Source organism: Hipposideros armiger, unplaced genomic scaffold (assembly GCF_001890085.2).
Source record: "Hipposideros armiger isolate ML-2016 unplaced genomic scaffold, ASM189008v1 scaffold_9, whole genome shotgun sequence".
Lineage (NCBI taxonomy): Eukaryota > Metazoa > Chordata > Mammalia > Chiroptera > Hipposideridae > Hipposideros > Hipposideros armiger.
In genome coordinates, this window is record NW_017731359.1 from 4,646,096 (window position 1) to 4,671,001 (window position 24,906).

Sequence of the window (24,906 nt, forward strand, 5' to 3'; positions counted from 1 at the left end):
CAGTGAGCGGCCGTCCAGAAGCCGGCAAATGATGTGCCTTGCCTGGGAAGAGCGCAATGATGGTGTCAACTTGGGCCAGTGAAGCAATGTCCTCCACAACTAGACTGAAGAACAAAACGACATCAACTTGTCTGTTCCCCTTTCCCCAATTCCCCAGCGCTGTTCCCATCCCCCAATTCCCCAATAAGAATCTTTAAAAAAAAATCCATTTATAATAGCATCAAAAAAAGGAGAATTAACCAAGGAGTTGAAAAATTGGATAGTAATGTCATCTTAACAATATTGTCTTCCAATCCATGAGCATGGGATGTTTTCGATTTATTTAGTACTTTATTTTCTTTAGGTAATGTGTAATTTTCAGTGTACCAAAGTAATGTAGAGATTCAATGCAATCCTTATTAAAATCCCAGCGGTGTTTTTGCAGAAATAGAAAAACCATGAAATTCATATGGAATCTCAAAGGATCCCAAAGAGCCAAAATGGTCTTGAAAAAGAACAAAGATGGAGGACTCATACTTTCTGATTTAAAAACTTACTACAAAGCTACAGGAAACAAAACAGACATACAGACCAAAGAATAGAATAGAGAGCCCAGAAACAAACTCTCACAATATATGGCCAATTCATTTTCAAACAAGGGTTCTAAGACCATTCAATGGGGGAAAAGACTGTCTTTTCAACAAATGGTACAGGAAAAACTGGATATCCACATGCAAAAGAATGGAAGCTGAACTCCTACCTCACATCAAAGTTGGAAGTTAGACTCTTACCTCACACCAAAGTTAACTCAAAATGGATCAAAGACCTAAACATAAGAGGTAAAACTATAGGGCCAGCCAAGTGGCTCAGTTGGTTAAGAGTTGGCTTAAGAGCGTGAGCTCTGAGCAACAGGGCTACTGGCTCGATTCCCACATGGGCCAGTGACACTGCGCCCGAGCTGAGCTGTCACTGAGCTGCCAACAGGTGGCAGGATGGCTCAGCTGGTGTTAACAAAAAGACTGCCTGTTCAATGGTGGGCTATGCCCACCCACAACTAAGACTGCACTTGGCACCTTAACCTGAGCTGCCGCCCGGATGGCTCAGTGGATAGGGCGTGCACTCTTAACAACAAGGCTGCTGGTTTGACTCCCACATGGGATGATGGCTACGCCCACCCACAACTAAGACTGAACACAGCACCTTGAGCTTAGAGGCCATGAGCTGCTGATGGGCAGCCAGATGGTGACTGGCGCCCTCCACACGAAGATCGAAGAACAACAACTTGGCTGGTCCCCTTCCCCAATTCCCCAACACTGTTCCCCTCCCCCAATTCCCCAATAAAATCTTTAAAAAAAAAAAAAGCTAGAATTATAAAACTCTTAAAAGAAGATAACATAGGGCAAATCTTGATGACTTTGGATTAGGCAATGATTTCTTAAGTATGACACTAAAAGCACAAGCAACAAAAGAAAAAAAATAGACAAACTGGATTTAAAATTAAAAACATCAAAGGACATTATTCAAGTGAGTGAAAAGACAACCCACAAAAATGGGACCAAATACTTGCAAATAATATATTTAATAAGGATAAGGGATTAATGTCCAGAATATATAAAGAACTCCTACAATTTAATTACAAAACAACTCAACCAAAAAATGCACAGATCTGACTAGACATTTCTCCAAAGAAGATATACTAATGACCAATAAACTCATGAAAAGATGCCTTACATTATTAGTCATTAGGAAAATGAAAATCAAAACCACAATAAGATACCACTTCACACCCATTTAAAATGGCTATTTTTTAAAGATGGAAAATAAGTGTTGGCAAGGAAGTGGAGAAATTGGAACCCTTAGGCACTGTAAATGTAAAATAGTGTTGCCACTGTGGGAAAAACACCAGTTTGGCAGTTCTTCAAAAAGTTGAACAAAGAATTTCCATATGATCCAGCAATTCCACTTCTAAGATACCCAACAAGATTGAAAACAGAGACTCAAACAGATACTTGTATGCCAGTGTTCATATGAGTAGCAGCATTATCATAACAGCCAAAAGGTGGGAAATAAACCAAATGTTTTTCAACAGATGAATGGATAAACAAAATGTGGTATATACTACAACAGAATATTATTCAGCCATAAAAAGAAATTAAATTCTGATACATGCTTACAACATGGCTGAACCTTGGAAACATTAAGCTAAGTGAAATAAGCCAGACACAAAAGGACAAATGTATGATTCCATTTATATTCGGTATCTTGAGTAGGGGAAATCACGGACAGAAAGTAAAATGGAGGTTACTAAAGGCTGGGGGTTGGAGGAAGGGAATGAGGAGTTATTGGTTAATGGGTATAGAGTTGTTTGGAGTGATGAAAAAGTTCCTGAAATAGATAGTGGTGATGGTTACACAATATTGTGCACATACTTAATGTCACTGAACTGTACACTTAAAAAAGTATTTTGTGGGCTGGCCGAGTGGCGCGATGGTTAAGAACTGGCTTGGGATGCCAGAGGGCCCCGGTTCGGATCCCACATATGAGGGCCAGTGACACTGCCCTCCACAGCTAAGATGCTGAACAACAGCTCAACCTGGAGCTGGGTTGCCATGAGTCGCCGGCGACGGCGTAGGCTGCAGTCCCTGTGACAGTGGGTTGCCATGGGCCACTGTGTGTAGCCAGCAGCCAGCGTGAGCAGCCAGCAGCCGCAGTGAGCAGCCGTCCAGAAGCCGGCGACTGATCTTCCTCACCCAGGAGGAGTGCAATGATGGTGCCAACTTGGGCCAGTGAAGCAACGTCCTCCACAACTAGACTGAAGAACAAAACAACAGCAACTTGTCTGTTCCCCTTCCCCCAATTTCCCAGTGCTGTTCCCATCCCCCAATTCCCCAATTAAAAAAATCTAAAAACAAAAGTCTTTTGTTATGTATATTTTACTACATAAAAAAAGTTCAATAACAAACTAACTTTGGGTTTCTCATGAAAGAACATTGTATGAAATGACTGAATTGGGTTTTCACAGTTCTAACCATAAATCAAAGCAAGACCGGGAGGAATTTTGTAAATCCCTCTTAAAATTTATAAATCTGGGAAACATAAACTGTTCCTTTTATCTAAAAGTTAAAAAAAAATTAGTTAAACATTTATAAATTCTGAAGTATGTTTGTGGAAGATGAGCAAATCTACCCACTTCTCCAAGCTGCTTTCTTTATCAATAAATATATATATGTTACTTTACCAATATACAGATGTTTCTGGTTTATACAAACAAGGCAATGGGCGTATATTCAAATAAAGGCTTTGGAATCCTTGTTCTATCAGTTATTGGATTAGTGACCTAAGGAAAGTCATTTAACCCTGTGAATCTGTTTACTTATTTTCTCAGAGAGTAGGGACACCTGAAATGTATGTGTAGGTACTCTATAACGTTTTAAAGAAATGCAATTATTATTACTTAAATTGATAAAGGCAGGACAATTAATTTATCACTTAGTGACCTCATCTAGTCTCATGGCTTTAAATACCATCTGCATGCCAACAACTCTCAAATTTCTATCTTCAGTATGTAACTCATTTCCAAACTCTAGATTCATTCATCCAACTAATTGATACCTTTACTAGTATTTTCAATTAGATATCTCAAATGCAACAAATCCAAAATTGAACACTAGCTTTTTCTCCAAAACCTGCATCCACAGCCTTCCCCATCTTAGCTGATGGCAACTCCATCTTTCCAGTTGGTCAGGCAATAAAACCCTGGTGTCACCTTTAACTTCTTTCTTTTTCATACCTTACATGAAATCTGTCAGGAAATGCTACTGGCTCTACCTTTAAAATGTATCCCAAACCAGACCATTTCTTAGCTCCTCCACTACTACCTAGTCCCAATCATCATTTCTGGCCTGGATTAGTACAATAGCATCTTAACTGGTCTCCCTGTTTTTGCCCATGCCTCTTACAGTCTTTTCTCTACCCAGCAACCACAGCAACCTGTTAAAACCTAACTCATCTGTTCAAAACCTTATAATAATGGCCTACAAGACCCTACATAGCAGTTCTTAAAGAATGAACAGGGACACATGGGGTTCCCTGAGAATTTTTTAGGGGGTCTGCAAGGCCCAAACTATTTTTATAATAATACCAAGGTGTTTTTTTTTTCTCCCTTTCACTATTATTCTCTCATGAATTTACAATGGAGCTTTCCAGTGGAGCTCTATTGTATGTGATGACTTTATTGCTGTAATAGGTAATGTATGTGTGCCTGTATAGTCTTGTTTTTAAGAGCTCTTAGTTTTAACTTCTAATACAATAAATACTGAAGAAACAAGACATATAAATAAAAGTTCTTGTGGATTCACAATAATTTTTAAGCTTATAAAGGAGTCTTGAGACCAAAAAGTTTGAAAACTGTTGCCTTACATGTTTTGGCTCCCCAGTGCCTCCTTGACCATAGCTCCATCTTGTTCCAGCCACACTGGCCTCATTGCTGTTCCTCAATAAACCGGACATGCTCTCACCTTACGGTTTTCCTCTGGCTGTCCTTTGACTGCATACTCTTCCCACAGGTATTCACATTGGTAATTTCCTCACCTTCAAGTTTTTGATCAAATGTTACCTCGTCAAATGAGGCTTATTTAGACTACTCGATTTAAAATTGCAATTTGTTCCCCACGTTACCTTTCACAACAATCCAAATATTTTTATCTTTTTCATAGTGCTCATTACCTCACAGCATGTTTTACACTTTACTTAATTATTGTAGCTATTGTTTACTGTCTGTCTCACCTGGCTAGAATGCAAGCTCTGTGATGACAAGGATCTATTGGGTCGTCGGGAAAGTCATGACATATTTTTCTATGTTTTTCAATGCAAAAATGCGTCATGACTTTCCCAACAACCCAATATTTTATTCATTGAGGGCCTGCAATAGTGCTTAACATACAGTAGGCACTTGATACATGTTATCTGAATGAACAAATGAGTACAGACTAATTCAAAATGCAGGCAAATATAGAAATTAATATAATCAATGTAAATCAATTTATAAAAATGTATATTTGCAGTAATTCATATTATATATTATAAAATAAATGTTATATTGTAAAAAGCACCAGTAACATTATACAGAAGACAACAAGATTGTTTTAACTCACACTACTGGATTTCTGATGTGAGAAAAAATATTTAACATTAAAATTTCCTATTGTGAGAAGGTCTGTAGATAGATCCAAATATACAAGAAAGTTAAGTATAAGATAAAGATGGTATTTTAAATCATGAGAAAAATATGGGTTTATTAACAATGTTTGGACAACTGGATAGCCATCTGAAAAAAATTAAAATTGGATCCATTCCTCATATATTCCGCCAAAATAGATTCCTGATGGATCAAAGATTTGTAAAACCATAAAAGTAATAAATGCTATGGGAGACAAAATTAAAGATTCATAAGTTACATAAATGTTAAAAAAAAAAGTCTTCATGGCATAAACCATGATCCACTGGAGAAAATAAATGGTAACTCATAGGTCAATGAGCTAATGAACTTATAGGGCTTCTATCTTCTATAAATCAGCAAGAAAATGATCAAAATCTAATAGAAAAGTAAGCCAATATCAACAGAGATCACAGATTTGTGGCAAAGAGTTTTCTTTCTCTTAAGCATATGAAAAGGTACACAACCTTACTCCTTACATGAAATGCAAATTAAAATTGTACTGAGAAGCTATTTGCCACCTATCCCATTGGCAAATAGTAAGGTGTTTTATAAAAGAATGAGTTGGTGAAGGTATGAGAGAAATAGGCACTCTCTTACAATCCCAGAGGCAATGTAAATTGGTACAAACTTTGTGGAGGACAATTTGGCAGTCTTTCTCAAAATACTAGTCTAGCAATCTCACTTCTAGGAATTTATCATATATACACACATACACAGCTGTAAGATGAGAAATGACGTTTGTAAAAGGTTATTATTCACTGTACTTGTTAAGTAAAGGTATAGCTATATAATGGAATATTTGATAGAATATTTTATGGAAGTCTATTAAAAAATCTTTCATGAAACTCTTTTATGTTATAGTAGAGAAAATTTCCAAGATTCAATATATAGAAAAAGCAAAATGCTTAATAGTATACATAATATGCTAGTAAAATAAGGAAAACATACACGCAATTGCTATAAATGCTCTGGAGTGACAGCCAAAACACTGGTAACTCAAATTGCCCATACTGAGGACAACTGGGTATCTAAAACAGAGACTTTTCACTATGTACTTTGTTGTACCTTTAGTATTTTTAACATACGAATGCATGACTTTTTCAAAAACTAATGATTACCTTAGGAAACCCAAATACAATAAAAGTTTTAAAAAATCCCATTCTACATAAAATCATCTACAGCTTCTTTTAAGTACACAAGATGATTATAAGGGACTTAATTTGTTCCACATTCTTATAGCTGTAAAGCTAGAATGTCTGTAACCATCACTCTCAACCCTTCCCTATCTTCCAACAGAATTAAGTTTCATACTTTCTCTCCTGCCCAGAAAGACAGGCTAATGGTAGGCTTCAGGAATGGGGGGGGGGGTCACATATCTTCAAAAGAGAAGACTGTTCGAGTATATGTAAGCTCTTACAAAACCTAAGATCCCTGGCAAGATGTAAGCTTATATAGCAAAGTCAGAGAATTGCCACCACCACAAAAGCTGAACAGGAGAGCCTACAATTATTTATTTCTCATTTAACATACTTTGTCCCTTTAATGATCCATCTTCAAAGAGACTCAAAAACGGGGTATAAATTTTAAAATACAATGTATCTTTAGATATTGGCTTTGTATCTTACACATGGCAGACAAACGTAAACACCATGTTTGTGTTTACAGAAGTGAGATTACATAAATCAACTATAATTATTTCAGAAACCACTAAACACATGTGAGACAATCTAAATTTCAGACAGACCTGGATTCAAATGCCAGTTCCAGTGTTTGTGGCTATATAACACTAGGAAAGTCTCTGACACATATCTCTATAATATAAGGCTAATAATTCACTTTTCACTGATTGTAGGGAAAAACTAATGAGCTGCTAGCAAAGTACCTAACAGTGCTCAAAAAAAGGGGGTTTTATTATCAAGAAAGAGTAACCATAATTAATTATTTTTAAATACACTTGTTTTTAAAAAAGGATTTTATTGAGGAATTGGGGGAGGGGAACAGCATTGGTGAATCAGGGAAGGGGAATAGACAAGTTGCTGTCCTTTTGTTTTTCAGTCTAGTTGTGGAGGACGTTGCTTCACTGGCCCATGTTGGTATTATCATTGTGCTCTTCCTGGCAGAGGCAGATCCATCGCCGGCCACTGGACGGCCGCTCACGACGGCTCTTGGCAGCTCACGTCTGCCGGCTGCTCACAAAAGTGAACGCCTGCTGCCAGCCAGCCTCACTGCAGCCTACACCGTCGCTGGTGACTCACAGCAGCCCAGTTCCAGGTCGAGCTGTTTGTTCACCATCTTAGCTGTAGAGGGCGCAGCATCACTGGCCCTCATGTGGGATCCGAACCGGTGCCCTGCTGCTCAGAGCTGGCGTCCCAAGCCAAATCTTGACCAACAGCGCCACTCGGTCGGCCCTTAAATACACATTTGAAGTGAACTTATTTTGAAGACTTTTGATATGCTGTGGTATTTGGTTATTTAGTGGTAGCCTTTCTTGGAATTTTCACAGCTTGTGTACAAATTTTAATGTCAAGTTGATTCAAAGAAAAATTTTTGTTCAAATGGGGTACTATTTGTGTCATGAAGATACACAGCCACACTTGATATATGAAATAAAAAATCTTCTCAAATGTTTGCCCTTGCTTCACTGGGCCTGAAGATTAAATTTTCTTACTATATGTGTCCAAGAGTAGTTGTGTCTAAGGTCCTGAGTCCCCACCATGGTCCATTCCGTGTGGGCCACAATCCAAAGCCTACATGGACATTATTTAAGGGACTTTTCTGCTTCTGGGATTATTCATCATAAACATGTTTGAGGCTAGATGGGACACATATGCATCCCAGAAGAGGATTCTTGAGTTACCCAGAGTCCCATTTAAAGGAGAAAGTTCAGTATTATCTACTTCTCTCCACCCCAGAGCCCCTAAGTAATTAATTATAATACCTCATTTGTGACACACTCTCACCATTGCTGTGCATGGCTTTCTTTTATTTATTCAAATACAATAAACACCAGTGAAATGAGTATCCAACAGATGGAACAGAACGCTGGCAATATTTACCTCTCTGCTCCTCCTCTGTACCAACCTTCTGCCTCCCCCAAGATAACTACCTGAATCTTGTGTTTATTATGCCCTTGCTACTTCAAAGCAGGCTCTTCTGTTTGTCACCTATATACAGAACTGCAGCAGCTGAGGTCACATCTAGAGTCCCTGTTTACAGTTGAATTAGCAATTGCCCTACATTCAGGATCAGCATGTTGCTGCACAGAGCCTGCAAGTGGCAGTGTCAGTTTTCACCACAGCAGCAGGTCAGGCTATATTTAACATGTACCTTCTTCTCTGCTGAAGAGCTGCAGCTGCGGCTCTGTTAGTTTGTGAACAAAGGAGGACAAGTGGGAAATGAGGAACTCTAATGGAAAGTTGTAACTGGATTCAGTTAGCTCAATCACAAATTAAATGGGTCCATATTTAAAGGTCCAAGACAGTCTAGTTTACCAATACAGTATTATCTTAATTAAAATGCTTAAAACACAGCTGTGACAATTTATTTCTGTACTGTTTTAATGTATATCATTTGATCCAAAAACTGGGACATACACACTATAATGCACAAAAACGTTTAGGATAAATTACAGCTCCAGGCATACAAACTATAACATATCAGTAAAAACTCATTGATAATTTTATAGATGTAGAACATACTTTTCAAGCAGAGGCAACGGCACATCTAAGAAGCAAAGAAAATAGCAAAATAGTTTCGAATAATGCCCTCATTGATTGAAAAGTTATACCGGGGTGCCAAAAAAATGTACAAGGTCTGACAATTAAGTTCGTGAACTTGTTGCAATGCTGTTGCTAACCTTTTTTGAGGTCAGAGGGATTATTCATTATGAATTTGTACCAACTAGACAAACAGTTAACCAAGTTTACTATTTGGAAGTGCTGAAAAGGCTGCATGAAAAAGTTAGATGGCCTGAATGAACTTTTCACCAACAATTCATGGAACTTGCATCATAACAATGTACCAGCTCATGCGGCACTGTTTGTGAGGAAGTGTTTTTTTTTTAAGATTTTATTGGGGAATCAGGGAAGGGGAAAAGACAAGTTGCTGTCCTTTTGTTCTTTAGTCTAGTTGTGGAGGATGTTGCTTCACTGGCCCATGTTGGTATTATCATTGCGCTCTTCGTGAGTGAGGCAGATCTGTTGCCGGCCTCTGTATGGCCACTCACGGCAGCTCACACTGGCTGCCAACCACTCACGGTATTTTATGGCAGCCCACTGCAGCAGGGGCTGCAGCCTACGCCCTCACCTGCGACCCATGGCAGCCCAGCTCCAGGTCGAGCTGTTGTTCACCATCTTAGCTGTAGAGGGCGCAGCATCACTGGCCTTCATGTGGGATCCGAACTGGGGCCCTGCTGCTCAGAGCTGGCATTCCAAGCCAGCTGTTAACCAACATGCCACTCAGCCGGCCCGTGAGGAAGTTCTTAGCCGGTAAACAAATAACTGTATTGTAACACCCTCCCTACGCACCTGATCTAGCCCCCAATAACTTTTTTCTTTACCCAAAGATAAAGGAAATGTTGAAAGGAAGACATTTTGATGACATTCAGGACATCAAGGGTAATATGATGACAGCTCTGATGGGCATTCCAGAAAGAGTTCCAAAATTGCTTCGATGGGTGGACTAGGCACTGGCTAGGCATAGCTTCCCAAGGGGAGTACTTCGGAGGTGACCATAGTGATATTCAGCAATGAGGTATGTAGCCCTTTTTCTAGGGTGAGTTCGCGAACTTAACTGTCCAACCTTGTATACTGTGGACACGTTAGTCAACATTGCTCAAGCAGTAGTTTGCCATAATCAGAAGTGTCTGGATGCTGACGGTAACCACTGTGAGCACCTCTTGTAATTGCAGAAGTCAAACGTGACTTGTATTCATCTTTTGTTATTGGTACATATTCAGAATTGCAATTTTAGTAGTTTTTTCCTTTCTTAAAATGTGTATACCTTTTTTTGGCACCCTCTGTATTAAAGCTTTCTTAAGAGACTGCTTGAAAGAGAACATGGCTTCGTAAACATTGATATTCTGTTATTACTCTGAGGAATCCCCCTAAGGAGGAAACCACACTACTCTGAAACAGAAAAATGTTTCTGGGACACTTCTGAGCTTAGAAGGTTGATATGAGAGGCCAAAATCACCTCAATGAAACCGAACAAGGATAATTATAAAGTTTAATCATGGATTCCAAAACCAACATATGCAAAAAGCCATGGGAGTGGGCAGGGGGAGAAAGGATGTGATTTAGCAGTATTCATGACTCACTAAATCAACAGCAAGATGGAGCTAAGAACATCCCCTGATTTTAGGCCATACTGATAAAATCTTCTGAACAAGAAAGGTGACAGTCCCAATCTACTCTGAGCTGGTTATAGAGTGTGTTCCCTTCTGGACACTGCACTATGAAAAGGAACTAAAGCAGAACACCAGGGTTAAGCAGAGGGGAACTACCATGCTGGTGAGGGTGAGGGAAGGGTGCAGCTGTTGCAGTGTTTTTAAGACTGGGAAGATCAAGATATCACACATGTGAAAGACTATTACAGAAGGATTAGATTCGTTCTACATGAATCCAGAGGTTATCACAGCCCACATAAAACACGGTAGGTGGAACTTAAAAGGCCTTGAGATGTTCCAAAGAAGCTGGCGAAGAAGAGATACACAGGAATATATAACTAGGGATACCAGAGTATGAACTCCAGCGTGAAAGAGTAGGATGGGGTAGAGACTTTAAAACTTCATCTATACTGAAAATCTATAATCTTAACATTGCCCTGACCCCTCTCATAAACCAAGGCTCTATGGAGAAAATGGCATTTCTTTCATCTATTCTACTTGCTCTACACCTGCAGTCTCAACCTACAAACTGATGAGAAACATGATTGCAGATATTGGAAAAACTCCCAGGGTACTGAATTAGAAGTAAAGAGACTTACGTTTTAGTCTTTATGCTATTAACTCAGTGTGTTACCCTGGATGAATACCTTAGACTCTGTAAAACTCAGATTCTTTACCTATAAAATGAGGGAGCTGCATTAGGATATTTCCAGCTCTGTAAGTCTTGAATTTCTGAGCTGATGTACACTGGTACCTTCTCTATTAAATCTCGCTGAATTTATAATAAAAATTTAAGGTGTTAATGTCCACATTTCTAAAACTAACAGTTAATTAATACTTGAGTGATTCCTGGCAAACTCCACCCTACTTAAAAACTTCAAAAATAGGGCCGGCCAAGTGGCGTGATGGTTAAGAACTGGCTTGGGACGCCAGAGAGCCCGGTTCGGATCCCACATATGAGGGCCAGTGACACTGCCCTCTACAGCTAAGATGCTGAACAACAGCTCAACCTGGAGCTGGGCTGCTGTGAGTCGCCAGCGATGGTGTAGGCTGCAGCCCCTGCTACAGTGGGTTGCCATGGGCTACCGTATGTAGCCAGCAGCCAGCATGAGCGACCAGCAGCCGCCGTGAGCGGCTGTCCAGAAGCCGGCAACTGATGTGCCTCGCCCGGGAAGAGCGCAATGATGGTGCCAACTTGGGAAAGTGAAGCAATGTCCTCCACAACTAGACTGAAGAACAAAACGACAACAACTTGTGTTCCCCTTCCCCCAATTCCCCAGCACTGTTCCCATCCCCCCAATTCCCCAATAAAAATCTTTAAAAAATAAAAAATAAAAAAACCTTCAAAAATAAAAAGGATATTTTATTTGAGTTTTAATCTTTGTCTTGATTTTAACAAGGGTGGATAAACAAATAAAAAACAGAATAAGGATTAATAAAAGTTATTAGGATTAGGTGATGAGTATATTTAACTAGTATAGCACAAATTTTTAAAAAATTAATTGTGTCCTGTGGTTGTAGAGTAGAAACTACTTTGTGCTTAATACGATACAGGCAGTTAAAACGAGCTCAGGTTAACTGCAAAGTTCACTTTAAGTGCTGTAGATGAAAACAAAAAGGCAGTTCTATGGAAAGAAACCTCACAGGGTTACCTGATCATAAATTTCTAACTGGGTAGGTCATGGTGGGTAGTCATGCCCCAGGTCTATAACTTTAGTGAAAGGTTTTAAATCAGCCCTATCCATTGTTTTTGTGCATCTAGGTTAACACATCTCTGAAATACCAAAAGTAATACCCCTTGAAGGGTGTATTAACCTTCAAGAGAGCACATAATCTTGTTAACTATCCTGTAATCCAATCCCTGCCTTATTTTCTCCAATCTTCCATGTATGTTCCCTCCTAAATTTCAAATGCATAAAAGAAGCTGCAAAACTGTTATCTCTGGGAGCAGTTCAGATATTGCTTCCTGGCATATGGTGTCACTTTGGCTCAAATAAACTCATAAAAATTCTCTACAGGTTTGGACGTTTCTTACTTTGACAGTGCTTCTAGTCCTTTTTTGGCATGTTTTATGGCTTACTTTTAAAGCTAGCCAGAAAGGAGACATTCAAGTACTATGGAGTTCAAGACCTATGAGATATGTTGTTGTTGTTTTTTTGATGAATCTACATTAAAACTTTGCAGAACTATAGGATTTTTCTAAGCATCTAGAATTTTACCTTCAAAGGCAAATCCAAATAACATAATCAATGAGTCAGTTGGCAAATATCAAAAATTCATTTTAGAGTCCAAGTGTCAAAAATGCAATTTGTAAAAATTATACATCCAATAATCCAAGGTGCCCAGGAGTGCATTTTAGTTTTTTCTCCCCCTCTAATTACCACTAGCACCGCTGAGTTTCTATGAAGTTTCCTGACAGGTGGCAATGAGGAAATTCAATAGCCAATCCTTGTCCTTTATGGGGCTACATACAATCTGGGAACTGTTTTTTTTTTTTTAAAGCTGAGCCATCCTTGCCACCTGTTGGCAGCTAAGCTCGGGCCGGGAATCGAACCGCTAGTTGCTCAGAACTCGCAATCTTGAGCGAGTTCTTAACCAACTGAGCCACTCGGCCGACCCTGGGAACTTTTCTTGATCATGTGCCCTATACAATGAACAGAGCAAAAATGAAATCGCTTTTATACTTGCTCTCTCACAGACCTCATCTTTCCAGATTCTCTGTTTTTGTTATACATCTTCACATATTCAAATGGTGAAATAAAAATTTCACAAACTTTTCTATAAGTTCCAATTTGCCCCATCACCCCCACCCCCCCACCAAAAAAATCTTTCAAACTGTTATAAATTAGAAAGAGCAGGTTTCCAGCTTTGGTCTCTTTTTAGAAGAAAAAAATGTCTTCATCTGGAAAGAAAATGAGCTGGGATACCCTTTGAGGCCTACTCAATAAATCTCCTGTCTTCAGTTTCTTTACAAATCGGTGATAGGTTATCACTCAAGGTCTCACCCTTTGTTTCAGGAATTAAAATTCTAAATACAAACTTTGAATAGTTAGTCTAAAACTGCCAAAAGAATGAATAGGTAACATTTTAAAAGCCTGTGTATATTTGGAAAAGACTTTATTTATTTAAAATCTGTTTTGCATCAAAAAGCCTCCTCTCTACCTGGTGTTTATCATTATTAAGTAGGGAGTGACACATGCAAGCTGTGCATAAAAAAACACTTAATACCAGAGCCCTCAAGTACTCCCAATATAAGTGTGACAGATCAGATACAGTTGTGGACATGTGTTCATGCAGTGAAATTCTGCACACACATTCATGGAGAACGTTCCATTATTCTCTAGGAATTAAGAAAAGCTTGAGGGATCCCCTTTAGCACAGAGTTCTAACTACCATGGCGTGCTGTTGCTGGGAGGCAGCTGTAGTGCTGCAAGAGAAAGGCTAGACTGGAAATATCTGATTCCGTTCTCAGCTCTGCTACTTACCAGTTGTGTGACCTTCAGAAAATCCAGTTCTTTAAATGTCATTATCCACCTCAGAGAGGGAGGATTAGTAAGGTTTAAATTAGATAAGGTATAGGAAAATGTTCTGCAATTGTAGGTGTTGCTTCAGTTTATACAAATACCTTTTGTTAGCACACAAATGATGGGGCACATCCCCTTGTCTTTGAAAGCCATTCTCTATTACGCCATTCGCCCTCCAGTCACGGACAATCATGCTTTCCCAGACACAGGTCTATGCTTCTGCTTTTGTTGTCTAACTTGCCCTCTGATCCTCATTTACTGAAAACATATACTCATCCTCCAAGACTGGGCTCAAAGGTCATCTTCTCAAAGAAGATTTGCTGAATCCTTTGAGATTTAATACCAGCTTTACAGCTAAGTAGTAAACTCAGCCTCTCTAGAAGTGTAAAGGAGACAGCTGAGCTAGAATTACTTTTCTATAGACTAATACAGAATCAGAGCAAGAACTAAAATTCTATATCCATGTTTCAGAATCTTTAGAATTTTCATATTGGACAATACTTACAGGTAGCTTTAAGTGAATTCCTATTTAGACAAAATTTTACTACCATGTAAATGATAAAGCCAAGAATAAGTCCTAATATTACTTATTATCTGAAAATCCTATCTTGGGGAATTTTCAATTATTGAAATAACTAATTTCAGAGTGTGTGCCTCAATTTATTGATTTCATAAAGACAGAGGTCTACATACCAACTTGCTACATTTATATAAATAGCTTCTTTTTATCCTGGTGCCAACAGCTGTACCAACAGCAGCAAACCAGTCTGGTCTTATACTATCACCACTACCTGACTCAACAAGATGGCAGGGCCACAGAGGAGCACATTATTTACTCATGTGAGTCTCCTCAAAGGCAGGAACTCTATTTTAATACATTCCTAGTATTCCTAGCATCTAACTCTGTGCCCTGCAAATGGCTGGCATTCAGCAATGTTTACTGAATTAATGCCCCTAATTCCATTCTCTAGACAGTGACCTCACTATATGTTCTAGAAGAAAAGATGCCCAAGAAATCTCATGTGTTCAGTTCTATCACAAATGGCTGGTAGGTTATCACTTGAGGGCTCACACTTTGGAATAGATATTAGTGGTAAAACAGACTTTAAAGCACAGATTTTCATGTCTATTCTCAAAGTCATATATTAACATATTTCTAGTAACATCAATTTATTAAAAATCCCAAGCATACGCCAATAAGCTATCCATGGTAGCTTTTTCATGACTCTTAGAGATGCAAGATCCTGAATCTTCACTGCTTCAAGAACATAAAGATGAACTTACCATCATCTAAAGTGATGTCCTGTAGACCTATTGTTGAAAAGTTAGGTTCCTGCTCTTCAGGTTCAGGTTTAATGTTCACAGTTGCTTCATCAGATGGAAATGAAGCTGGATCACACAAATTGTGACATATTAAGGATGAAGGTGCAGAAAGACCTCCCTGGCCTGTACTTTGTGCTTGAGTTGAATGCTGTCCAGAATGCAGTCTGGTGGCTAGAGTTGGTGATGAGGCAGTTCCTGAGCTAGGAGATTGGTAAGGCATAGGCTGTAGCTGAGGAGATGGTGGCCCAGAAAGTGGTGAACTGGCCAGGGGATGAGACGCTGCTGGGGAAACTGTTGTAGCAGACACTGATTGTGAAGGACCATATGTAATGGATTGTAACTGAGGGGAAGGCTGACCTGTCACCTGGTCAGCCACTGGAGAAGAAAGAGATCTTTGTCCTGTGTTTGAACAATGGTATCCCATTGACTGCAGATGAGGCAGAGTCTGCACAGAATGAGGTGTGTGGGCTAAGAGATGTCCTGTTGAGCCTGAATTTGAAGAATGAAAAGGTATGGATGATGGTGGTTGGCAGCCAAGATTTATTAAATTAGAAAGAGCTGCATCCTGCTGAAACAAAACTGGATCAAATTCTTGACTAGGGGCAGCATTAATAGGAAGACAAGTTGGTCCATTGTACACAACACTACTTTGCATAGGCTGATAGGAAGACCCCACAGGAGGTGTTGGTGTGACGTGAAAAGGCTGGTGCATGACTGAAGAAGGTAACATATGCTGTTCTTTCCCAGCACTCTCATCTCTACACTGCAACTGTGGCAGATGGGCTGAGGTTACCATGGATGCATATGTTTGCTGGACGGGACAAACCAAGCTTCTCTGTGCTGACAGCACACTGTCACGTGGGTGTCCTTTATCTGAGGAAGGCCTCTGGGTCTGGGCAGGATGAGGCACAGGCAATGATGGAACCGAAGACAAGTCAATTTCTTCTCTGTGTTCTTGCTTCATCAAAACTAAAAAGAAAATGATTAGGGCAAATGTTACCACATAATACAAAAAAATAATTATGAAAGGCTTTCATTCTAGGCTACACAACTGTAGCAGAATTCCAAGCCAGGGGTTGAAAACTCAAATGCTTTCAGGGAAGACAGATGATATAAAATATGTGAAGTCAGCAAGCATAAAACAACAGGGAGTGATCCTTGCTCTAAAAGTATTCAAGTTAAAAAAAAAAAAACCACAAACAACAAAGTCCATGCTTTTAAGCGCTGCAGTATACAGTATTACCAAGGAAGGTTCTACTCCACCATTCCATCAAGCAAAGCAGAGGCTATGAATATCAGCCATTCTCCTTTCTTACATCAAAAAAGTAGCAGACTCCTGATTTAGGATGAATCTACCTGATAGAAGGACTACCCAAAGTAGGAATCAATGCATTTTGCTTATTTTATTTAATATGTATACCAAAACAGAAAAGAACCATCAGTTAATTTATTACATGTAAAAACAACTGATTTCATTGCTTCTCTTGGCAAGCATTTCGGTTCACTGTTCTAGAAATTATCTACTTAGCCTCCTATTGAAGTGCTATAACTTATTTAAAAATAATTTTCTTGAATTCACATTTCATTGTTCCTTCATTTGTATTACTTATTAAATAAGAAAACTAAAAATTTCATGATCTTCAAAAAATAAGTACAGTTGGCCCTTGAACAACACAGATTTGAATTGTGCAGATTTACTTATACATGGAGTTTCTTTCAATAAAACCTGTACTGTTTTCAATCTGTGGCTGGAAGCCCGCAGATGCAGAGGGCCGAATGTATTTCATTTTATGTCAAAAGAAAATAACTATGAGACCCAAATCAAGGTCAAATCTCACCTGAGCATTTACCAAACCCTTGCCAAGAACAAGTCTCTTCATATAAGCATGATATCAGTCTGAGGAAACAAACTAAGACAGTCCTGATAGTATATTTTACTATAGAAGAGGTAATTAATGAAGCACTTGTTTGGGGGTGCATTTGAGTTCTACACTTCACTCTGGCTTCCTAGCAAAAACAGAATGGGCTCATCATTCATTCACTTTGGCCTCTAAATCTGGCAACTAGTGAGCTAACAACCCCAAGGACAGAGAGAAAGGTATATCCACACTCCTCTTGCTTCTGCCACAATGCTCATGTTCCTGACGCAGGCCTCCATCAAGGTTCTAATTCTTGCTCAGGTGTTCCAAGTATGGGTCACTGTGTCTACTGGCTCCTGACCTCTCTAATGTTTTGATGTATTTTTCTTCTAATTTTGGCAGAACTAGAACTTTCTCCCTGGTCCACTGGATTCTATTTTTTCCTCTTCTACTTCAGCTCCTACTCTGGTCCCAGGAAAGCTACAGTAAATCCTATATCCAGAGCTACATTTCTATATAAGGAAGGAGACTATCTAAGAAAGCCTACTCTCATTACTTAATTCTGAATGGAGGACGTGCAGCCCTTGGTTATATAAGTGGTTCGTTATCATGCACTAAAAAGGAGATAGAGGGATTGAAAACTACAGTATAACATCCATCTTTTTTGTATGATCCAATCCTTATTTCTATGTTACTGACCCACATCTGGGTACCTAGATTGAGAGGTCTGCTTTGCTAAATCAAGTGTATTTCCACTCTGCCAAATCAAGTATGGCTCTTTTGTCTGTAAGGGATTCCAACTCCAACCTGATCAAAAAGAAGTCCTCATTGCTGGCCTATGGTACTTGAATAAGTTCAGGCAGCACCACTAGGGAAGAGCTCGGTGCTCTATTAACTGTCTTCATTTTATAAAGTAAACTGATGTTGGACAAATAATGCTAAATACCATTTCTAATTTTAAAAAACTTAAAAGAATCATTCATTTGCAATTAATGATTATTTCTGCATTGCATATTGATATCGGTCAGATCCCTATTACTAGAGGGTTGTCAAAAAGGTAAAAAATTGATAAATCCTTTAATAAAAAAACAAGCAACTTAACAAATATCTAAAATTTTAAAATAAAATTTTAAAAGAAATTATTTGCCACAAACATAATGGCTAATATCTTTAATATAAATAATTCATACAAGTTAATAAGAGAAACAAAATAACTCTAACAAAACAAAAATAGGGATATACACTAGAATACTAAGAAGCTATTAAAATTCTATACAACTCTATCCACTGATGAGGAAAAATAAAAATGTTCATGTTATAAAATTAGTATATGTGGTAAGGTTCCATTTGTATTTTTTTTTAAATTGTGTCTATGTTTGGGTCAAAATGATCTGGGATACAATGACAGTTTCAGAGTGGAAGAGAATTTGGGTATTTTAAAATATTTTTTCAACTTGTCTTTTTTTTAATTCATAGTATACATTTGCTTTGGTAAAAATTTTATTCAAAATTTCATTTTAGAAAAAAATTTTAAAAAGCTAAATGCTACAGAGAAAAGACCGTAATCAATCAGAACAAGAACGATCCAAATACTCCTATGTGTCCATTCTTCCTTCTGTTAGTGTGTGCCATCTGACTTGTATTCTGTCAACCATAAGGCCAGTGAGGACAGCCGTAGTCCAATCCACTATTCTCTCTGTGCTCTGGGACCCCACTGACTTCCATTCTCCTATGTAATGCCCTCTAGAACTCTGCCTTTATATTGTCTTCCCAATTCACAAGCTGATAATGTAAAGGTATTATACTCTCTCCTTTCTGTTTACCTGTTCAATTACTACCACTATGAGGGTAGTAATCAAAACCTCTAATCTGTATACACTATTGCTTTTTTCACCAATCCCAGAAGCCCTCTCCCTCATTATTCAGGTTAGACTTTCCAGTCTCCCTAACAGCATTTGATAACACTCTTGCACTGTATGCCTTTAGTTGTTGTCTTTACAACTATATCAAACCACCACACTCTTCCAACTGCCAAATCACCACACTCCCCTCTGCTCACAACAGGAGACTTCGCGTCATTCTTCATTGAAAAAAAATTGACGCTATTATATTGAAACTTGCTAAACTCCCCAATACCGAATCTATAAACCTTAATGCACATCCATTCTTGTTCATCTTCTTTACCTTCCCTCCTGTTTCTTCTCCCATCTAAGGCCCATTCCAACTTCTTTCTTTTAAATCCTACCCCCCCAACTTTCTAAGAAACCTGATTTTATCATTTATGCTCTTTCTTCTGTATATTCAAAACAACCTAGTTATTTGAATCACCTTTTTAACCTTTTTTGGTCTCTCCCATATAAATCTCACTTTCCACAGTTAGTAATATGAGAAAAGACTAAACTGGTCATTGACACCTTATAGAAACAGAAGAAATATAGGGAAAGTAATTTTATTTTTAACTTTTAAATTTACTGAGTATATTTGACATAGAATATTGTATAAATTTAAGGTGTACAGAATATTAATTTGATACATTTATATATTGTAGGAAAAATGGGTTTTGAAACACATTTTATTTTGATCATGTCACTTCCCTGTTAAAGCTCACTTCTTGCAATGCTAAGGGCACAAGGGGAGTTCACACATATTCAGAAACACCTGCCCTTCCTTGTAGTGCTAGTGATTTTTGGAAGCTCCTGAAAAATAGACTTCAAATCTACATTCAACCTTCTAATTTCCTTATAATAAATGACTACAAAATAATGACTGATAACACATCTAATATTTAAAGTCAACACAAACTTTATAGATTAGGCATATATTGGAATTTTTATTGATTATAAAGCATCCTACCTTGAACATTCTAATATAGAATTCATTGAATAACTTTATTCATTATGAAAGAAAGCTCTGTAGTAAACCATCACAACTCCTCGTACCTGGTGTGTAAGTAAAACGTTGAGACTGACTTTTTTTCCTCTTGCCATTGCAAAGATAAAAGTGCACCTGCACTGCAGCTGTAACTGCTGGGTTATGATATGGTGGAACTTCAAGGACAATATGAGCCTAAGGAGCATGGAAAGCAAGATTGTGTTACACTAAGAACTAAAAATGAAATGCACCTGCTAAACTCAGCACTACATGAGTCTTATCTACCCAGCACCCCATTCATAGATCATTATGCACATCAACTGATCATGTAAGTCATCTGAAGATTTAGTCTATGGATAGGATACTTTAGTCTTAACAGGGATGAGCTCTTTAAAGTAAGCCATTAAAGGAAAAACTGCTTTTTATACTTACCCAATTGGGTTTCTAGTTGTAGCAGAAATACATATAGTGAGATACTTTTTCTACTGAATACTACATGTTACTATACATCTTAACTGGAAGTCTATTCTAGTTTCTACTCAAATTTAATATTTCCCAAGTTATGTTATCGTTTAGATTCCTTACCTTAAATTTTATATTCAAAATGTTCTAAATTGACAATACACAAAATTTGTATCCATATAAAAAATAATTTTACACAGCCAAGTGAAAACCTTTAGCACCAAACCAATTGCAGCCCTTCACCTAATTTCTCCAGTCTTTGGAGAGCACTATGGGAAGATTCTACCCCAGGGAAGATTCTATCTCTATTCTAACCAGGAAGGGACCACAGCTTTCAATGCTGAATCCTGGAAGGCCTAATGCTGAGGAGTCAGGAATAGCGTGTTAAATACATAAATCCAAGAAGGCTTGTCATCCTCCTATTTTCTGCCCACTATATACGGTCTTTATTGAATTTGTTTGATTTCTTCACTGAACTCAGAGAAATAAATTAATAGTAACTTCACTAACAAACTTCTAATCATCTTTCTAATTTATTCTTTGCTATACACAAAAAAGGGGAAGAAAGACACCAACTGTTTACCTTGCTTAAATTAATTTTAATATCAAGAAAGTATCTTACATCCAAATTCCTAAAAATTATAATTTACTTTTCTATTACTCAGTAAATAAAAAGCTCCTCATCTTCACCATAATCAGCATTATCCAATTTGCTCATTAAACTTCTTAGTTATTTCTAAAGAAGTAAGGTAAATTTCTTACCCCTTGACATTTTTCCCTGATTATTTTCCCTTCTACCTCCCACTGAGGTCGTCCATCTGTTGAAAGAAACAATTTACAGTTTAAAGTAATTCAAGCCACAAAGCATACAAATAAAATCTAATGTATTTAGTATCACAAATTTATTGGCAAAGGGAATCTTTTTCTCACTGACTTACATCATGAAAATAAAATGTATACCTATGGGGAAAAAATGGAGAGAAAAAAATGTCCTGCCTAAGTTAGCAGGCCCCACAGAGTTTATTCTTCTACCCAGTGATATTTGAAAATCTTTTGAGAGCACCTCCACCCAATTGTGGCCAACTTCTGCTTGTATGCCTTAAGTAGTGGGAAATTCACTCCCTCACCAAGTAATCCATTTCATCTTTGGACAATAATTGCTGCTGGAAAGCTGTGATAGATGAAATCTGTCTCCTTATAGTATCCAACCATTGGTCTGATTACTACTCCTTGAAGTCACCAAAACCAAATCTTGAGTGCTTCTCTGTGAGACACAGTTTCAGATATTTAAAAGCAGCTATCTGCCTGTGTCTCCTCTTCTGCTGGCTAGCATCCCCAATTTGCACCTATTCCTTATATATTTCAGCCTTCCTGATCACTATTCTTTCACTTCTCCAGTGTGCTCACCTCCCTCCAAATAAATGCTCCAAGTCCAGGAGTGATAATCCAGGTGAAAAATGACACAGCATGGTAGAGGGTGACTGAGGTTCTTGCCACCCTATATGGAGATGCTGTGTCTCTGTTAATAAAAGTTTTCTGGGGCAGCCGCACCATGTTCTCTCTTACACTTAGTGTGTGGCCAGCAAGTGTCCTTCAGTCTGCCACATTTCCTACTGCCAAGCACAAGCTCCCACACTGTGCACTTATGCAGCTGGGTTCTTTCCACCCCCAACCCTTGTTACATTAATTTCTCCCGACTAGACTTCATTTTCTTGGGTCACTTGGTTTGTCAAGATCTTTTAAGATACTGACAGTCTTCTAAAATAGGCTTCTAGGCTTTACAGATTTGTGTCACCGGAAGATCTGGCCCACACATTTTCTGTCTTTTCATTCCAAGTGCAATATTCACCTGGGGAGAGCCCCACCTACTACTAAAACTCTCACTCCAGTCTTATAAGCAGCTATTCTGAAGCATTTTTTTTTTTAATGTCATGGGCATTTACCCAGTGACTAACACATACAAGTATCTTCACAGCTAGCATGACTTCATCTGGTCTGTGAAGATATCAGGAGAGACTCAATCAAATGCCTTCCAGAATGGGACTATTATTTTCTAGTCCAATAACTGGCCATCCTTATGCACAGGAGACACTACAGACAAACCCTATGCCTACTTAGAATTATAGCTCAGTTCAGCAGTCATTTGCTGGGTCCTGATGTACCAGGCACTTTGGTAACTGAGATAATGGGAGATAGGATACCCTGCCTTCACTCTGTGGATGAAAGGCAAATACAAACAGTTCATTACAACGACATGTGGTAGTTACACTAACTAGTAAAAATGTACTCTGGAAGTCCCAAGAGCACAGAGGTCAGGGTCCTTAACACAGTCTTGGGGTGGGGGTGTAAGACAAGAAAAAGGCTTCCCAAGGAGCTCCTGAACTAAGGCTTAAATATAAGGGGGAACTCAGATGATGTTGGTAGGGGCGGAGGTAAGAGTAGTCTAGGCAGAAGAGATAGCATGAGCAAAGGCAAGATGACAAGAAACCACATGATATAAGAACCACACACAGCTGTGATGGTAGAGTATAAAGCATGAGGCCGGGAGCACTAAGAAATGAGGCTGGAAAGAGAAGCAATAGATTGTGGCCTAAACGCCACACTAAACAGCTTATAAAAATGAACGATCACTGAAGGTGCTTTCAGAATGGGAGTTACATGCTCACAACTGCAATCTCATATGAAGCCAATAAACTGCCACCATATAAATTTAAATTAAATTGCCACCGTGATTCAATTTAAATCAAAAGCTTTTAAAAGTGAAGCTCTAGGTTAAATAAAGTGAATTCTACAATGAAACTGCCTTATACACACATATTTATTATATTCAGACATAAATGAATTTTTACAGTGGAAAGGGATAGCTTTGAGATACTATCTCTTCCTCATGCTTCTTGTTTTGCTTAAAATATGACCTCTGCAGAAAGACATTCCTTGACCACCCGATATAAATAGTTCACTATTCCATCACTATCACTTTACCTATTCTTACTTCACCAAGCTTTTATCTGGAATTATCTTGTTCACTTATTTGTTTATATGTTTATTGTCTGTTCCCCCACTGGAATGTAGGCTATATCAAAACAGGCAACCTGGAGGTTTTATTCACCATTATATCCCTAATGCCTAGACTAGTGTCTTTCACATAGCAGTTGCTCCATATACAATTGATGAATTAATAAACTGTGAAACAGAACTGATATTTCTTTAAGACAGGCAGGTATTGGTCAGGGTGGAAGGGGTTGGAAAGAAGTGAATTTTAAGGAGAAGAAGCCAGTTGGAAACATGTTTCCAGCCCAAGAAGAAGGCGGCCCTAACATTATTAATGAGGTTGGGGAACCCAGTGAGAGAAACTGGTTTGTGAAGTCTGACATGTTTTCATATTTTAACAATCCGTGGGACATTAATTGGAGCAATATTAAGTGGGTACTGTGAAGCACAGATTATAAGTTTAGGAGAAAGAATGTGGCTATGGATAGAGATTTGGTAGCTGATGAAATTTCTTAGAACGAAGGCATATGATGAAAAGAAAACTGAATATAGAACCTTGGGAAACATCTATATTTAAGGGCCAGAAAGAGTGGGAACAGTTAAAGATGTGCTGAGAGACAGATAAGTACAATTACACAAAAGCCAAGAAATAAAAGGGTGTTAAGAAGGAGAGTGGACAGCTATCAAATTTTTAGGAGGTTACAATTTCAATATAGTAAAAGACAAAAGATTAAAAAGTAAGTAGCAGGTAAGGCAATGAAGGTAGATGATAGATTACTTTTTTGAGAGGTTGGGTGATAAATGAAAGAAAAATGAAATGACAGCTATGAGGATGACAAGGTCAAGGGAAAGGGTATGTTTAGGATGAGAAATTTGAACATATTTAAACTCCGAGAAAAAGGATTCAGTGGAAAAAGAGGTGCTGAAATTACAAGAGATAGACAATGGGGTGATGTATAGTCTCAAATAAGTAAAAAAAAAGATGAGGGCCGGCCAAGTGGCGCGGTGGTTAAGAGATGGCTTGGGATTACAGAGGGCCCCAGTTTGGGTTCCACATATGAGGGCCAGTCACACTGCCCTCTACAGCTAGGATGCTGAACAACAGCTTGACCTGGAGATGGGCTGTCGTGAGTCACCGGCGACAGCGTGGGCTGCAGCCCCTGCTGCAATGGGTTGCCATGGGCTACCCATGTGGCCAGCAGCCAGCGTGAGTGGCCAGCAGCCGCAGTGAGCGGCCATCCAGAGACCAGCGACTGATCTGCCTCACCCGGGAAGAGCGCAATGATGGTGCCA

At 38.6% G+C, this 24,906-nt stretch overlaps 1 protein-coding gene across 2 annotated transcripts in view; it reads right to left on the bottom strand.

The window, feature by feature from the left end:
* NFATC3 (nuclear factor of activated T cells 3) overlaps positions 1 to 24,906 on the bottom strand; it is a 100,407-nt gene that overhangs the window by 13,666 nt on the left and 61,835 nt on the right. For both annotated transcript variants that reach the window (XM_019654920.1, XM_019654910.1), the window contains exons 7-9: positions 21,385 to 21,440; positions 20,229 to 20,355; positions 15,392 to 16,399 (exon numbers count right to left, since the gene is read on the bottom strand). In XM_019654920.1, coding sequence (XP_019510465.1) covers positions 15,392 to 16,399; positions 20,229 to 20,355; positions 21,385 to 21,440 — 1,191 coding nt within the window. The remainder of the gene's footprint in view (positions 1 to 15,391; positions 16,400 to 20,228; positions 20,356 to 21,384; positions 21,441 to 24,906) is intronic.